This window comes from Leuresthes tenuis, unplaced genomic scaffold, assembly GCF_036924035.1.
Source record: "Leuresthes tenuis unplaced genomic scaffold, fLeuTen1.0.hap1 SCAF_8, whole genome shotgun sequence".
NCBI classification, from domain to species: domain Eukaryota; kingdom Metazoa; phylum Chordata; class Actinopteri; order Atheriniformes; family Atherinopsidae; genus Leuresthes; species Leuresthes tenuis.
Genome location: NW_027325362.1, coordinates 15,625,663 through 15,642,249, shown reverse-complemented (window position 1 = coordinate 15,642,249; position 16,587 = coordinate 15,625,663). Strand labels below are relative to the sequence as shown.

Below are 16,587 nucleotides of genomic sequence, written 5' to 3'. Positions count from 1 at the left end.
AATGCTTTTTTATTAAGACGTCTTCATATGCAGCGCGATAAACACAAGTTTTAAGTCTGGTTCCAGCACGCCTGCATAAGGTACACACTTCTAACTAGCCGAAGTCGGCAAACGTCAACGTTTTTAAAGCAAAGCGTGCTTTGAAAACGTCATTACGTCTGAAGTCATGTGACCCACTCCAACCAGTGAGACATCCAGGGCGGGGTCTACTTCAATCAGTTTAGCACAATGAAAGATCTCCGACTCCGCAGCGACAGATGATCTCCCTTATCAGTTTTATTGAAGATGTAGAAATGCCTCGAATCGGGAGCTGATTTTTGCGTGTCCTGCAGTGAAGATACTAGAGGGTAGTCTCTCTGCACACATCACAATGCATCCGATGCCTGTGTGCTCCGTCAGTGGTGAAGACATATTTGACTGTATACAGAGAGGAAATATTGAACAGTGTATAGACTTCGTCCAAAATGACCGATCAGTCCTGAAACATAAAGGTAAGGTAGAATAAGATATAGTGTAAACATTTTTATTCTACTTTGCATATTTTGAATTTGGCATACTTTTGAAACCAAAAGTCACAACTTCGTTCTGTTTTCCTGTTAGCAGTGTTTAACCTCTCTGATGGTATTTCCTCATTTCTGCTTATGATGGCAAACTTTTTAGGTCCACGACATATGTGTGGAATGCCTACAGTAAAATGTGGAGCTGTTACAGCAGTGGACAGCTATAACTGTACCGTTGCCATCCGGAAATCTAACCCTGCTGTCAATCCTCCATGAGGTAGTCTGTCCAGTGATGGACAGATGGTCAGATCCTGTGACAACACATTACAAAGCCACTGAGTTGGAGGAGGGTTTTAATTACTAACAGGCTTACAGACCACGCTTTATGTGTCTGGATCATTAGTCGCTGAACCTACACGTGAGTTTAAGGATCAGCATCTTCCAAACCTGACAATGATGTTCATACTTTTATTTGTCTATTCAGGTTGGGGTGGCTTCACCCCACTTCATTATGCTGCCCTTCATGGTAACCGTGCCCTGGTAGACTTCTTCCTCAGCACTGGAGCAGATCCTAACCTCACATGTGATGCAGGTCAGACAGCCTTTCATTTCGCCTGCAGGTGAGCAGAAGCTACATATTTAGATCATACCTAAGTTATCGAGGTGACACCCAGCTTCTATGATGTTTTATTTTCCATTGATCTATCCATCCATTTTCTATGCCCGCTTAATCCAACTCAAGGTCGCACCATACTTTTTCTGAGCTTTGGGGTCCCTGATAATGCAACCACATGCCAGAAATTGGTTCAGTACCTTAAGGCAACAATGCACAACAAGGGTGCCAAAATGTTATGGTTTTCTGTTATTGCTCTTGTTGCAGTTTTAGGACAAAACAAGAAACTGAATAAAATTTCCATTCTTATTTTAACAAACATCAAATAAATTTTCATTTATTTAATTTTTATTTATTCTCACAACCAAGGAAGGGTGTGTTTGTAGATGCATAGATTAGTGTTTTTGAATGATCTGTGTTTCTGTGTGACTGAATATGTCCAACATTGACAACGAATCAGTGATGAACTTCAGGAAGCAGTTCCTTATGGAAACAGAGATGAACATTGCGCTTCTCGCATTTCCTTTTTGGGGTACTATTGTTATCTTGATACATTGTATCGCCCTCAGGTGGGCTGTGGCATCCAGGTGCACATCAGGGATTATGATGGGTGAAGCACTGCAATAGCATGACTGGCCTAAGTGGTCAAACTGCATAATGTTGCTCTGAGGCTAAAAAAAAAAAAAAAGGCTGTTTTTAACATCTAAATTAATTCAAATTTGTATTTTGAAAAAGTCAAATATATTTCTTTAAATATTCATTCGTATATTTTTAATTGGGATGTTATCTTGATTTAAAATGTATCTTAATCTTGCCAGTTGCTGGCACTTTGTCCCATGCAGCTTTGATTCCTAAAAGAACTGCCCCACCCTCGTGTCAAATGTTAAGCCCACTTCTATTCTTCATTTTACTGGACAGCAACATGTCCTGTGAACAGTGTAATTACAAAGAATATCGTTTGCTGTCTGACCATGCAGCTGGCAGTACCATGCCATAGAGGATTATTGATAATGTATCCTATTTGTTTTTGTACTTCCATCAGGCAAGGGAACATCTACATCATCCATAAAATGATGCAATATGGAGCTGATTTGCGCCTCATAGACTTGCAGGGAAAAACATCCCTGCATCATGCAGTTACTGGAGGCAACATGTAAGTGGAGGAAACGGCACAGCAAAAGTTGCTTTTGCTTTTTGTCTTTTTCTTGCATGTGCTAACTGTTGGTCATCTTTTCAAGTGTTGCAGTGCACTATCTGTGGGAAACAGGAATGTTTAGGTTCTCGGACACAGACATGTACCAGGTGACACCCCTTCACCTGGCTGCATCCACAGGCAACATAGAGATGGTTCGATATTTGCTCAGAGATCAGGTACGATGTAGTCTTTGCTTTCTTCTTATGGTTAGCTTAGTGAATCACATAAAGGCAGCACTGTGAAGTTTTAAGCTCTGTTGAAATAGTTGGATTGTAACACTGAGTCAAATAAACATGACATAAAGGGGTCATTTAATACTGCCACGGTGAGCATCAACAATCACAAATGTACTGAGACTTTGCTCAACTTTTTGTCACTTTTTGCTCATAGGCTCTTTTTTTTTTTACTATACATGACAATGATTCCTTACTCTCTATAAAGACCAAGATATTCAAAAGCCTCCTAAACCAGAACTAAAAGTAAATACCGAATGTTAACCGTGGGAATATTAATGTTACTTATCTGCTGGATTTTAAAGAGAATAGTTGTTTTCTGACGGTTTTTTCATAATAATTTGAATAGCAAAAGATACAGAAATGGGTCAAATATGTTCTTTTAAGAGTCTTTGTTGTTTATTGCTCCTTTTTAGAAATTAATTAGTGGTTCCAATGTACAATTTATACAATTATTCAACAAAAAATCTTAAGTTAACTTATACATTTTGATGTATGCTAGTAGCCTGTGGATTTGCTCAAATGTTTTCAGGTACGTTAAAAAAATTATGTAAATTTATCTGTGGTTCACATAAACAGTGTAATCCAGAAGGATTAATCCATCCACATAAAAGCACCCATAAAATCTCTTTATAACAAATTTATGAAGCAGGGCAAAGTGTAGCTTCGACAAGATATGTGAGGTCTTTAAGCAGCTGCATACCTCACTCCACTGTTCAATCAACAGAGGTGTGCTGTTGAGGCGGTTGACCAGGAGGGGGCGACCGCGCTTCATGTTGCAGCAGAGAGGGGTGTAGTGGAGGTGTGCTGGACACTGCTGCAGAGGACTGGGTGCAGAATGCTCCATCAAAAGAACTACAGTGGCCTCACGCCACTGGATCTCAGCAAACAGGGGAAAACATTCAGGTGACTCTCCAGGAATATCAGGAAAACTGAACACTGCTTAGTGACATCCCTTTGGTGCCTGTGTATTTGCTTCTCCGTATTAGATGTCTCTCTTGGGAGTGTGATGCTGATTAACACTTGTGTTTTTCTCTAGACATCAGCAACTCACCAAACTACTGAGTCGGTACATTTATGAGCCAAAACACCACAAGCCCAGCGAGTCTCATGGTAGATATTACAGTAGTTTTCATTATTCATTCAGCAATGAACAACTAGGAGAGGTGATGATCATAATAGAACTGTAACATGAAAAGTCCATTGTGTTTGTGATTATTTGTTACTCAATATGTTTGTGTTAACTCTCACCAGTGTTATACTACTGGACATTATTTTTTCCATCTTTGAGTGGAGGTGCCATCCTGCTGATAGCAGCCATGTTGGGAGGCTATGGGGGGCTCGCCTGCTCTTTGCTCTTCCCTTGGCTGGCCAGAAGTATTTTTACACAGTACCACCGCATGACCACATACCAAAGGTTTGACAAAGATTCACTAACATGGGAAATGTCTCTCTGTGAGTTATCATAATTTCTTAGCTAAATAGCATGTGCCTTTCTTCTAGGTTACCTAATCCAGTATACGTGGGAACTCTCATTGCTGGTTTATTTCATTCCCTGCTCTGCTTCTATGGAAAAATGATCCCCAATATCCTTAACAGAGATGACACTTAAGTTTCTTGTCCATGAATATATCTTGATTATCTGTTCTTTTGTTTGTTTGTTTGTTTATTTTTTGCCCTCATAGAAATCTGGACAACACTTTGTTCTGGTTGCTAAAATAGCTGATTCTCTCACATTTGCAGTAATTGTCACTGTGTGTTTCTTTATTTGGTTTGCAAATTGCATTTGCAGATACAACCGTGAATCGTGATCACTGTCATTTGTTTTCAGAAGTATTACTGAGCCCATGCAGTGATTCCCACCAAAGAATTCTGTATGTTTTCAATGCAGCACCGTCATAGGGCGAGGTTCACAGTAAAGCAAATGTTATCTACAATACTGTGTTTATGAAATGATATGGTTTCATCCTTAACCTTGTGAATGTGTGTGGCCAACTAGTGCTTTGGCTCAGGTGTCATTGGTCCACTTCTCTATGCTCCTTGCTCTGCTCTGTAAGGTTCTGACTCAGGACCCTGGAGAACTGGACAGGGCAGATGCAGACCCTCGGTTCTCCTGTATCGCTGACCTGGTGGAGAATAACCAGAGTCCCCATAGGTTCTGTCCATACTGTGAGGTAAGACCTCCCCTCTGGTCATGGTTCCAGGAATCAGTACACACCCACATATCTTCCTTTTGTGCATCGCAAGTTATCTATTTAGTTATTAGTTTTTCAGTCTAGAATGTAAACATGTTCACACAGCCTTTCTACTATATGTATGTGCCTTAACATCACGACCCCGCAAAGTTCTTGAAAAACCCATCATAAGACCAGAAGTCACTGCAGCTTTGTCTCTGGTAAGTCACTCTCCTCCCCCCCACCCTGTCTTTATTTTCCCCATAGCTGTTTCAACCTGACTACACAAAACACTGCAAGCTGTGCGAAGTGTGCATTAAAGACTACGACCATCACTGTCTTTTCCTCAACCGCTGCATTGGCCGGGGAAACCATCGCCTCTTCCTCATCTTCATCCTCTCCATGGCGACGGCCCACCTTCTTTTTGTTGCTATGGCGATAAGTTACCTGTCCAGCATGATGCCTGCGGGCAGTCACAGCTTGTCGCTGTGGCTCACACTGTTAGGGGAGGAGTTCTGGGTCGTGGTCATGATGATTATGAATGCACTGACGCTCTTTTGGGAGGTGTGGCTTCTCATTGAGCAGTTTGATGCTGTCGCCACAGGAACAACCACTTACTTCAGACAGTGTGAGAGCTCAGCGCAACAGAGGTCACTAGGACAGCGTTGGGTTGTGGTGCTGTCGTTTCTGCTGGAGGGGAGGAGCAGCAGGCAAACCAGAGAGGACAAAACTGCCATAGACATTTAAGACTGCCAGCTTGTCCCTCAGACAACTGTCTTGAAAACTGTTCCCTTGTTGCTCATTTACCGTTTTGATGTTCAACCAATTTCGTGATCGTGTCTTCCTTTATGCACTAACCCTCTAATGCCATTAATATTGTGTACTTGAATGTAATAATTTATTATATCCTATTATCATATTTTGGTATGGAGTTGGTTATAGAGGAGAATCGCCAGTAAATTTGTCTGCAAAGTTGCTAGCAGGAGAACTGCTACTAATGGTTTTAAAGCCCTCATTTACAGCTGTTTTTATAATCTGCATTAGTACGATTTTTAATGCCGCTGTTGTTACTGCTCTAAAAGAAAGTTTGCCGTAGTGTAAAGCATTCAGAAGATAAAAATCCAAGCTAGTGATAATGGTTAATAGCAGATGCACTAAATGTCTTTGTTCCTAACTTAATGTCATTACCCTACCAACCTGTTCCAAATCATTTAAGCCATTACACTTCCTCTGCTCTCACTAATGGGACATGCTCTTTTCATGTCTTCAATTACACACACTCATTTCCTACGTGTCCCACAGGACCATATCTCTAGATTATAGATGATGTTCTCCACACCCCCTCAGAGGTTGGTGTGTCTGGACTCTGTGAGTGGTTCTGCCATGGCATATAATTCACTGTCTACTGTACTGCCTCTCGTGCACATGAAGTGATTAAGTCGAGCACAAGTAGGACTGTGAAATAGAGTGCTTTTACTGTATTCCTCTGTGACTCGTCAATGTTTTCAGATATTTTGTGTAATAATGTGTTTTTATTTGTGTATACTTGCATTTTTGTTTCTGAGATGACGCCTCATTTGTGCCATGATGTATTTTTACGTTGTAAGAAGATATGGTTAAAATAAAATAAAAACACACATGGGTCATTTTTTTTAAAAATACTTCCTGTTACTTCCTGTTCATGACTTTCAGACTCAAAGCGTGTGACCCACACTCTTAATTTACATAAACAGCCAAAGCCTTGGATGCAGCTCTGCCGTGAGCAAAAGACATGTACTGTAAAAACATCCAAAGGAGAAACCCACATTTTACCCAGAAGTCAGCAATTTTCACTTCTCCATCCAGACAACTCATTTCCTGAGTAAGAGGTAGATTGAAGAATCAACAGAGCAGGACAGTAGGAGAGCATCACACTGCTGGGTTTTGTTTCTTTGTAAAGCGGTAACTTTGATCAGAGCTGCTTTTTGGGGCTATGTGATGCTCTCTTCAGCAGCACACTCTGGCTCCAGGCTGAGAGTTGTCTGGTCAGCCCAACCAAGATGACACGGCAAGTAATACTCGCATGACTGTCTGTACGTCCCTTCTTCTCTCAGTGTCTGTTCACTTCAGCATTCCTCAGTGGCGTATCATTTGTGTTAATAATGGCCACTATAGTGCTCCCTGATTGTCATTTGATTTGTTTCTTGGGGACTGTATTAAGTGGAGGACAGAGATTTCAGTCATCATTGTTTTTGCCCTGAATGTGTGTGTGCTGTAGCTCCAGAAATGGTCCCAGTGGAGAAGGATACATGGTACAGACGGTTTCAGAGTCATGAAGCCATCTAGGACTCCTCAGATCTATCACAAACCAGAGCAACTGGCAGGTAAGCCTAGAAATGTAGTTTGTTAGCCAGATATGATCATTGTATCGAGCAAGGTGATTTTATTTAATTTTTTTAATTCTTTGTCACATCAGACAATACAAAAGTATAACAATTAAACTGACAAAGCAGTGGTCTTGATTGTTATACAAGTTTAGAAACCTCAGTCAGATCTCTGTTTTTCCGAGCTGTTCTCTGCCACCCGACCTCTTGAACAGCATTTATTGGGTTTATCACATCCACTACAACACAACTATACTGAGTAGGAACAAGAACATCACACCCTTGAGTGTTGTGGCTTTGACCACACAGATTACATAGGGACAAAGAAGTGTGGTATTAACCCTCAAGACTGAAAAGCTTAGCCTGAATGAGTCAGAAGACTGAGCGTTGCACATGACCACCCAAAGTTAACAACTCTGCCGAACATCTGCAATGAATTGTACAGTTGTATACAAAAGTTTGGGTGGCAAATAAAAAAAAACAGGCTTTTCCTCAAGTTTAAATATTCTGTTACTTATTTATTTCATTGCCTTGAAAAAATAGGAACGAAAAAACACTATATTTGGCATGTGCAAAAGTTTGAGACCCAACTAGTGAACACTAACTAACCCTCCTCTAGTCTATATCTATATCACATTTGACATGTTTTCTTTTGCCAGAGGAGAGTCCCTCCATTGTCTGTTCATGAATTTACACCCACATTTTTTTTTTTTGCAGGTCACTTCTTAAATTTCACGCTCATTGTTTGCTTGCACAGACTGCTTATTAAGATCAGCCCACACATTCTCAATAATATTCAAGTCAGGGGACTGGGAGAGTCCGTCTCAAGGCGTCAGCTGTCTCTCCTGATTGTGGGCTTTGAGATCTGTCTTGAATCATTATTCTGTTGTAGAAATGTCTTCTTAGTTTTTGTATCCTGACCAACACCATTTGCATCCAGGATTTGCAGATATTTAATGGGAACATCTCTCCCATTTGTCTCTGACACTGATTTGCAACCCCATGTTTTATTATTGACAAGGCTTCAACAAATGCGGTTCAATTCATTCCCAAAGCACTATTACCGACATTGACTTGTTTTTCCAAATTGGGACTCAGGGCACAGCGCAAAACAATTGTCTTTTATCCAGATGTTGCTGCATATATCGTTCACTTTGTGATGATGTGGCAGGTTACGGTTTCTCTCTGTTGACTTCTCTATAAAGACACTGTTTGTGTATCAGTGCTACACAGTGGAATGATGCACCACCACTCCTGTGTCAGTGAAACCTCCCCTCCAGGATCTTTGCAGTAATATGAGAGATTTTCCTTTACCTTTACTATACTACTGGCGATGTAGTTGAAAAGAAAACGCCTGACAGGTCTCAGTCGACTTTATTTTCAGATTATCATTGAGCTGCTTTGCGGAGGGGAGAAGATGGGTTTTTTGAGTGTTTTGGCAAAAATGTATCAAGCTCAGCAAAGTTATTGATTGTCGATTCATCAAGAACATAAAAGTGGAGATAGGGTGGCACAACAACCTAAGCTAATTAGGAAATTAAACAAAACACGACGATAATTCACACAACAAATTTTCAGTTTTTTAAACACTGCATTTCACGGAACAGCATCAAGTGTTTTCTGCGTTGTTGTTCTCTATTTGGAAATGTAGTGTTTTCTGAGATGTTTTGTTATACTTTCTGTTTCGTTGATATGTTTTTGGATTGCTTTTAAGCACAACCCCGGCAAATGTTAATTTAAAAAAAAAAACGTCTGCAAATTTCAGCTCGCTATTTGTCCTACAACGTCTGTGGTGGCTTGCGGCTCACATGCCAAGAAGACAGACGCGATGTTGCAACGCGTGCTCTTGACTTTTCTCAGTCATACACTGGAGTGGTTCCTGAAATGACTGAAAAGGTTCCCATTCAAAAGGAACACACGGAATGCTCAGAGCAAGACTGTTACTGACACTCAAAACAGTGAGGGAAACAACGCTGTCTAATGTCTAAAGATTTCACAAGAAGAAAAATGCTCTTTTGCTCCACAATGGGACTCTTTAAGCCGACAGAATTACGCCTTTAGAGCTAAAAGCATCCCAATGACAGGAATACTACCAACTAGACCCAGATGTGACTATGTTTTTGACTAGTCAGTGTGTCCACTTTTTGTACACTAGAAACACAAATATGACACCAGTGTCTGTGGGAAAGACTTACAGTGCTCACAGTTGCTAAACCATGTCAATTGGAGCTATGACTTTTCCTTCAGTTACGCTCGTTTGAAACAAAATTTTAATCAATTTGAAAGAGAAAGATTGAATGATGCACTTAACATCACCATGGCAACCCCAACTGACACTGAGAGCTCAAAGCTTATGCACATTTGGTATTCAACCCTCTCTTCTCTTTTTTGTTTACACACAATCAGATAGAGTCAGCTTACACTTTTTTTTTAGCAGTTAGCAAGAACTGCAAGAACATGCAGTAGAATATGATACACTGTATGAATATGTGTCAATGGTGAATGAGACACAGAGAACTTAGATAGAATTTAGCCCAAGTAAAAAAAAAAAAAAAAGCAAGATATAAGTTTCCACCATTCATCATTTGTAAGGTCTAAAATTTGCTGGCATATCCAATATCCATATCCAAAGCCTCTGAGGAAATGACCGACAATCTAATAATAGAGCAAAATTACACCTACAAAGCAGATGAGGGTGTTTTCCCTCTTTTGGGCCACTGTGTCATTTGCATTTGCAACATTTACAAATGCTTTCATACCATTTATTTAAGAAAATAGTTATTAAGCAGAAGAAACTTTATCTTCATTTCTATTAACAAAATGTGTATTTTACATTGACCTTTGCATGTAGCGGTAGAGACAGGCAGTGCAATGCTACATCCGCTTGCTCTGCTTCAAACATTTAGCATCATCCATTGATTCAAACATATTGATCTGAGGTTTTACTTCAGGTACAGATGTGACCATAATCAAATCTCCGTGAGCAGCTGGACAGGATTGTGAAGACTACAAGATATAAAGAAATGGGTGACAAGGCAGAGGACAAACAGCCAGACATATTTATAGAAGGTGAGAAACTGATACTGGGAGTGTGGAGCAGAAGGCAGAGAGACAGATAGAGCAAGCCGGAGAGGGAGTGGGCAGGGCTTTAGGTATGAGAGAACAACAGCATGCCGGGCCGGTGGGACAGAGACAGGGAGTCAGATGAAAGGGAAGAGGGGAGGAAGAGGAGAGTGCATGCTTAAGTACTTGTCTTAAGTACATGTGTGTGTGTGTGTGTGTGTGTGTGTGTATACATGTGAGTATGAAATCAGAGTCCAAGTGCAAGATTGTGATTAGGGAGAGAGATGCTGGGAGAGGATGAAGAGTAACAGGGCGAGGCAACAGCGAGAGGCGCTGACTGTGTGTGTGTGTGTGTGAGAGAGAAATAGTGTGTGAACCGAGGGATGCAGTCATGTCTCTGTGAGAGGGAGCAGCACAGCAACGGTAACCATGCTGAGCCCCAAGATAAAACAGGCACGCCGTGGTAAGCACAGTCCCTCCTCCCTTTTCTCCATCCCTCCTCTACTGTATGTTTAATTTCTCTTTTCTGTCATCCCTTCTCTCCTCTTTTATTCTTTCTTACCCTGACTGTCTCTGCAGAGCTCCCTCCCTCCTGCTGTCTTTGTAGTATCACCGGTACTGTTAGCTGTCTGTGCTCACTGATAAAGTGGATAATAGTGTCATGCTGGATTGAAATCTGCACAGTAGTGTCAAAATTCATTGAATTTTCTTGCATAGTCTGTAATGTTGAGCCTTCAGCTGTTGTGCCCAAAGCTCAGTGAGGGTTAACAGGCTCTACTATAGGGTGATGTAATCCGCTATGTCCCCCTCAAGTGATTACCTTCATTCTTAGCAGATTTAATTCTGCTGGAGATGACTTGTAGTAAACATGGCTGCTGGAAAGACAATTCTGCCTCCAACAATGCTTTGCATCTGGTGTTTGCTCAAGGTTTACCCCAGCTATTTGGTTGTGGTTTTTGGCAGCTGACTGGCTCTAGATGGAAGGAACACAAGACTCTCCACGCCTGTTAATCACAGCAGCTGACTGTCAAACATAGTTCTGCTATTGGAGGGTCAAATCCACTGAAGTTGGGACTCTGCATATACGTATCTCTCACATGACTTTGTGAAGATGAATGTGGAAGCTATTAATCAGAGGAACAGCTCCTGCCACTGAGGTCATTATGATGCAGGGTATGAATACTTACTGTGCTCCTCACAGCAGGTGGCTGCTGGAAACCTGGTACATGCTGTTTCACTTGTACTGGATTGTACTCTTTACCTTATCTCAAGTGATTTCAACCTCACTGCAAACAAAACAAAGGATTTCTTATCAATTTCATACTGAGTGAAAGGAACATAACAGAAAAAAACATTGGTGCGTGCTCCCTTCAGGAGGTCTAATATTTGTTCGTCGCTAGCCAGGGAGGATGCTTTGTCAGTTGACTTGTTTTAGGACAGCCTTAAAATTAAGACCATAAAAAGATGATGGGAAAAAGCAGTGCCTCTATTTTCTCCTTCAGATGGAGAGCGCAGTAGCCACTTCAGTTTTCTTGCCACATCTTGCAGACTTGCCATCTCTCATTTGCTGTAATGGTATTCTCCTTTGATTAGATTCCCAGCTCTGCTCTCCTCTGACCCTTTTACGCAACACCATTTAGGGCAAATTCAAACAGCATCCCTGAGCTGGATCCGCCCTAGAAGATTAGATATCAGGCCTGAATCCCAAGGGTGTAAAGATATTTGACAAAGATGTGTTTTAGGCTTCTCGGTTATCTTGACAGTTGAATAATTATCAAAATGACAGCATTTGAGTCAATAAGAGAGTTGGAAAGATATAGATACTTTTATGATGCAATTCATAGGAAATCAACAGGAATAGGCCATATCATTCCTCCTTATGATTTCATCAATGAGATACAGTCCAAATTGTAAAAAAAAAAAAGCAGATACTGCACTAGTTAACCAATTAATTATAAAATTTTTTGTTGTCAAATTTCTATGTTGATAAAAGACAGTTAATTTGTCACAATTTATCAGATCATTAAGTCATTATGAAAATGGCATAGTGATCTGATAAAAAATGAAAATCTACTGGAATTAAAAAATACAATCAAAATGTTATGTTGCAGGACAGAATCATCTTATGATAATTCAATAATGCAATAATTCAACCAGCAAAAAAACATATTTAATGCTCCATTTGATCTGAGATTTGAGTTTATTTTGGAAATTAATTTTAGGAAAAATGGTTCATCTATTGCTTTACAAAGAAAAAACATATGAAGAAACTACATGAAGTCATCATTATGGGCCACTTGTTGAACTGTCCCCAGGCAAGACATTAAACTCCATGTTGCCTCTGATGCATCCATCAGTGTATGAATGTGTGCGATAGAGTGAAACAGCATTTCACAGACTATAGCTGTACAGACTAAGAAGTGCTGTATGAGTGTGCATGTGTATCTTTGTCTGTGTGTGTGAATGTGGGTTGTAGTGTAAAAGCGCTTTGAGTGGTCAACAGACTAGAAAAGTGCTATATAATTAGATAAGACAAACTTGAAGTACAGGGAGATATCTAATGATTTGTGAAAGTATGCAAGAAATAGATAAGTAAACACATAAAATAGAACATTAAGATATAAATTAGTTGAATAGTTGAATATACAGAAAAAAATGTAAAAAATCATAAGTACCAAAGAGCTGCTTAAGTTAATGCGTATGGACTTTCACTACTTAATTTCTTGGCCGTCTTGGCTATTTTGTGAATGTTGAGAATCCTCTTTTTTCAGTTGCACTATTTGGGTGACAAACCATGCAAGAATGACGATGCACCTCAGGACAGACCGTCAACGTGATCTGGCGATTCAATCCCCCAAAAGAACAGCTTTTATCAGCTCCTCCGCTCCCAAACCTAAAAGCAAAATGTCACAGCAATGTTTTATAAATAATCAACCTAATTTTGATATGATATAATGCAGACTGGGGCCATTTCCATGCACAACAAGCACTTGCATCTTTGGTGTACTAAATAAACGTTTCAATACATTTTTGAATTAAGGTTTACCCATACATTTTGTGCTCTTTATCCATAAACTCATCACAGTATTTATCAGTCACGTGATTATGTCTTATATTACATTCTTAGAGGACAGAATTCACTTGTTTGCAGATAACAGACAACTTGATCTGTTCCTAGGGGTACAACCAAAGTCAGAGTCAGCCAATTTTTCCTGAAATCTTCCTTTCTGATTTGTAGTTGATCAGGTAAGGTGGGATGTTTGTTGACATTGTCCTACAGAGAAAATTAATGCCTGATTGTGTCCTGACTTGGAACAATTTGAACTGTTGAACTATACTTGTGCATGCTGCATTAAATTATAGGGCTGCCACAGGCTTGAGAGCTACACTGTGAAAATTCATGAATTAACCTATGAATGTTGTAGTCTCAGCTCAGCTTTAAATCGAAACAGCATTTCGGCTTAATGCAATCCATCTGTTGGGTGTTTTTCAGTTCTGCAGTACTTTTAACCCTAATCCTAACCTGAAGACTTCCTCCATCTCTGATTATTACCGGCCATTTTATAAAACATAAACTTGGGTATGCTGGTTAAATATAGATGCTTATTAACACGAATTGGTGATTTATTTTGAGCAACATTGGTTACTCAGACAATAATGATTTGATTATATTAGCCCTTTGCTGAAAGTAGCTTATAAATGAGTTCCTCCTTGATATTTCCTGTTTCTTCAATAAAGATGTACAAGATGTGACCATGTCTGCTTTAAATATAGAATATGCACTACTTGCTTCTGCTGTTTTGTTAATAACTGCCCCATGTGCGTTCTTGTCTTCCCCATTCTTGGCAATCATGACTCTGCAGAGGAAGGACATCCAGAAAGCGAAGAATAAAATGAGGAGTACAGACAGAGAGCTGATAAGCAAGAGTGAGGGAGAGATAGGGGAAGCAGGAGAGAGAAATGGTAAGAGAGATTTCAGACCAGGCTCTTACAGATAGTTTCTCTGCTGACTTCAGCAGAATGCAGGATGCAATTAACAGAAAAATAAGACGCCATTGATTCCGCTCTCTTCTCTTCCCCCCGCCCTCTGTTTATCTCTCTCCTTGACTCCCTAGAGATCATTCCACTGTCACTGTTTTTGCTCGATACCATTGGTATACAAATGCTGATATATAATCCATACTTGTAATCACCCTGTAGCAAGTAAAGCATAGCCTGATCTAAAGCAAAGCTGTTCTCTCTGCTGTGGGGAAATAGCATTTGCTCTTATAATAATTGAGACAAAAAAGAAAAAGCCTTGCTAGTCGGACTCGCATGAGTGGGAATCTGAATATCTGGATGTATGGTCAGTCCTGAGAGTTTAGCTACACAAATAACCATAACGGTTAATCTCCCAGTTAACCTTTAAAACAAGACTAAAACCACCTCACTTTATCTTAATGTATCCACGCAGCACGATCCAAGAGCATGGTGCTGGGAGAGTTGTCTCGGCTTTCCCGGCCCTGCTCTCCTCTGGAGCAGGAGAAAGCGCTGAAGGCAGGCTGGCTGAAGAGGCAGCGGAGTATCATGAAAAACTGGCAGCTACGTTGGTTCGTCCTGAGGACTGAAGCTCTGTACTTCTACAAGGACCAAGATGAGAGCAAGGCACAGGTGTGTCAATATTGCACACATGTAGAACCAAACTGATGTCATAAATCGTGAGGCTGCACTGTTTGATTCTTAGATTAATTCTTGCTCAAAGGCTGATACATATTCAAGCTTTGTATATTCATCTGATTTGTGTTTTAACAGAGTCTGTCAGTCTATAATATTGGGCATTCTCCAACTTTGAATATACAGTTTTTATTTTCTATTGTTAAGAGCAAATTTCATTTTTGTCAAATGGAGCACTTTTCTGTATTACCTTTTTCTTCTCAAAGTTACTCACTCATACATCATTCCTACAGTGCTTGATGGACACACCCCCTCACTCTCCATTAAAGTCATTGTGTTTTGTTATTACCTTGACACACACACTGATAATGTGAAAACTAGCCGCCCTTCAATTCTGCTATAAGCACTTAGTAGTTGACTTTAGACCCTTTCTTTGCTGGCGGGATCACAAATGCAAGTATAACCGGAACCACCAGAGGGATAAGTAGATGAGGAGATATTTCACTGAGTCATCTCTCCCTACATCATCATTACCTCGCTCTGTTGGACAGTTGCCCGGAGTCCAGTGTGCTTACAACTCTGTAATGTTAGGCAAGTCCAGGTCCAGACCCACTGCTTCCCTGATGGTGTATCTCATGCCTTCCTTGTCTTTTCTCTCTACAGGGTTGCATTCATCTTCAGGGTAGCCAGGTCAATGAGGTGCCTGCCAATCAAGATGAGCCTGGGCGCCACCTTTTTGAAATTGTTCCAGGTGAGTTGGCATAGTGGCAGATCTGTTGTGCAAGGAAGCAATCCTTGTTATAGTGATGCTGCATTTTCTGTTTAGTTTTTTTTTCTTGAGCTAAATTATTTTACCCCATACATCTGTAACTGATGGCTTCTGTGAATCAACATGAAGTGACTTCACTAGCTCATGCTACAGTTTGAAAAGCCCACTATGGCCATAATAATCATGCTCCATATAAATGTATGTAAAACCTTAATTCCGAAAATTTGGGAACTGAAAACAAAATGCAATGATTTGAATATGTTATCAACCATAATTCTATTCACAGTAGAGCATAGAAAATGTAGCAAATTGAGTGAGACAAAGTGAGACATTTTAATATTTCATGAAAAATATTAGCTCATCTTGAGTTTGAGGGCAATCATGTCAAGATTTCTCAAATCTGTTGAGACAAGTCCATGTTTGCCACTGTGTAGCATCCCCTTTTATTTTACAACAGCATATATACTTGGGGCTGGGAAGACTAGTTGCTACGCATTTTGGAAAGGACTGTTGTGCCTTTCTTGTGTGACGTAAGATTCTAGCAGCTCTGCAGTCCTGGATCTGATTTGTTGCATTTTTGTGTCTGATGATGTGCCAGATAGTTTCAGTTGGTGAAAGGCAGGCAGGCCGCTCCTGCACCTGGACACTTCTACTGTAAAGCCATGCTAGTGTAATAGATGCAGTATGCAGTTTAGCATTGTCGTGCTGAAATATGCAAGGTCTTTCCTGAAAAAGATGTAATCTGGATGGGAGTATGTGTTGATCGAAAACCTGTGTATACCTTTCAGCATTGTTTGTGCCTTTCCAGATGTTCATGTTGCCAGTTACACAGGCATAGGTATAGCACTGAAAACAAGCCAGATGGTCCCACTTCTGTTTAGTGTGCAGGATGCGGCCTCCATGATTTTTTTGTGCTAAGGTGCTCTTTTTAGTACACACATTTTTCACTTTTAAAAATTGATAGCTTTTCTGTGTTGTATCATGGTTGGATTGTGACATTTGTAAATAATTGCATTCTGTTTTA

At 40.3% G+C, this 16,587-nt stretch overlaps 2 protein-coding genes across 5 annotated transcripts in view; both read left to right on the top strand.

Moving 5' to 3' along the window:
• Window positions 1-210: 210 nt before the first annotated feature.
• LOC140313091 (uncharacterized) lies at window positions 211-6,352 on the top strand. Its single transcript, XM_072391054.1, has 10 exons — window positions 211-491; window positions 985-1,120; window positions 2,156-2,266; window positions 2,352-2,484; window positions 3,269-3,447; window positions 3,581-3,654; window positions 3,796-3,958; window positions 4,045-4,127; window positions 4,525-4,715; window positions 4,983-6,352. The coding sequence occupies exons 1-10, from the start codon at window positions 371-373 to the stop codon at window positions 5,460-5,462; spliced, it is 1,671 nt and encodes a 556-aa protein (XP_072247155.1). The 5' UTR covers window positions 211-370; the 3' UTR covers window positions 5,463-6,352.
• Window positions 6,353-6,884: 532 nt separating this feature from the next.
• The window catches only part of arhgap22a (Rho GTPase activating protein 22a), a 14,646-nt gene continuing 4,943 nt past the window's right edge, over window positions 6,885-16,587 (top strand). The window contains exons 1-4 of one of the 4 annotated variants that reach the window (XM_072391046.1): window positions 9,975-10,147; window positions 13,293-13,387; window positions 14,595-14,791; window positions 15,458-15,545. In XM_072391046.1, coding sequence (XP_072247147.1) covers window positions 14,609-14,791; window positions 15,458-15,545 — 271 coding nt within the window. In that variant the 5' untranslated portion in view covers window positions 9,975-10,147; window positions 13,293-13,387; window positions 14,595-14,608. Of the gene's footprint in view, window positions 7,079-9,974; window positions 10,605-12,895; window positions 13,388-14,594; window positions 14,792-15,457; window positions 15,546-16,587 lie in introns of those variants that run through there. The other 3 variants (XM_072391044.1, XM_072391045.1, XM_072391047.1) reach the window with 3 other exon arrangements.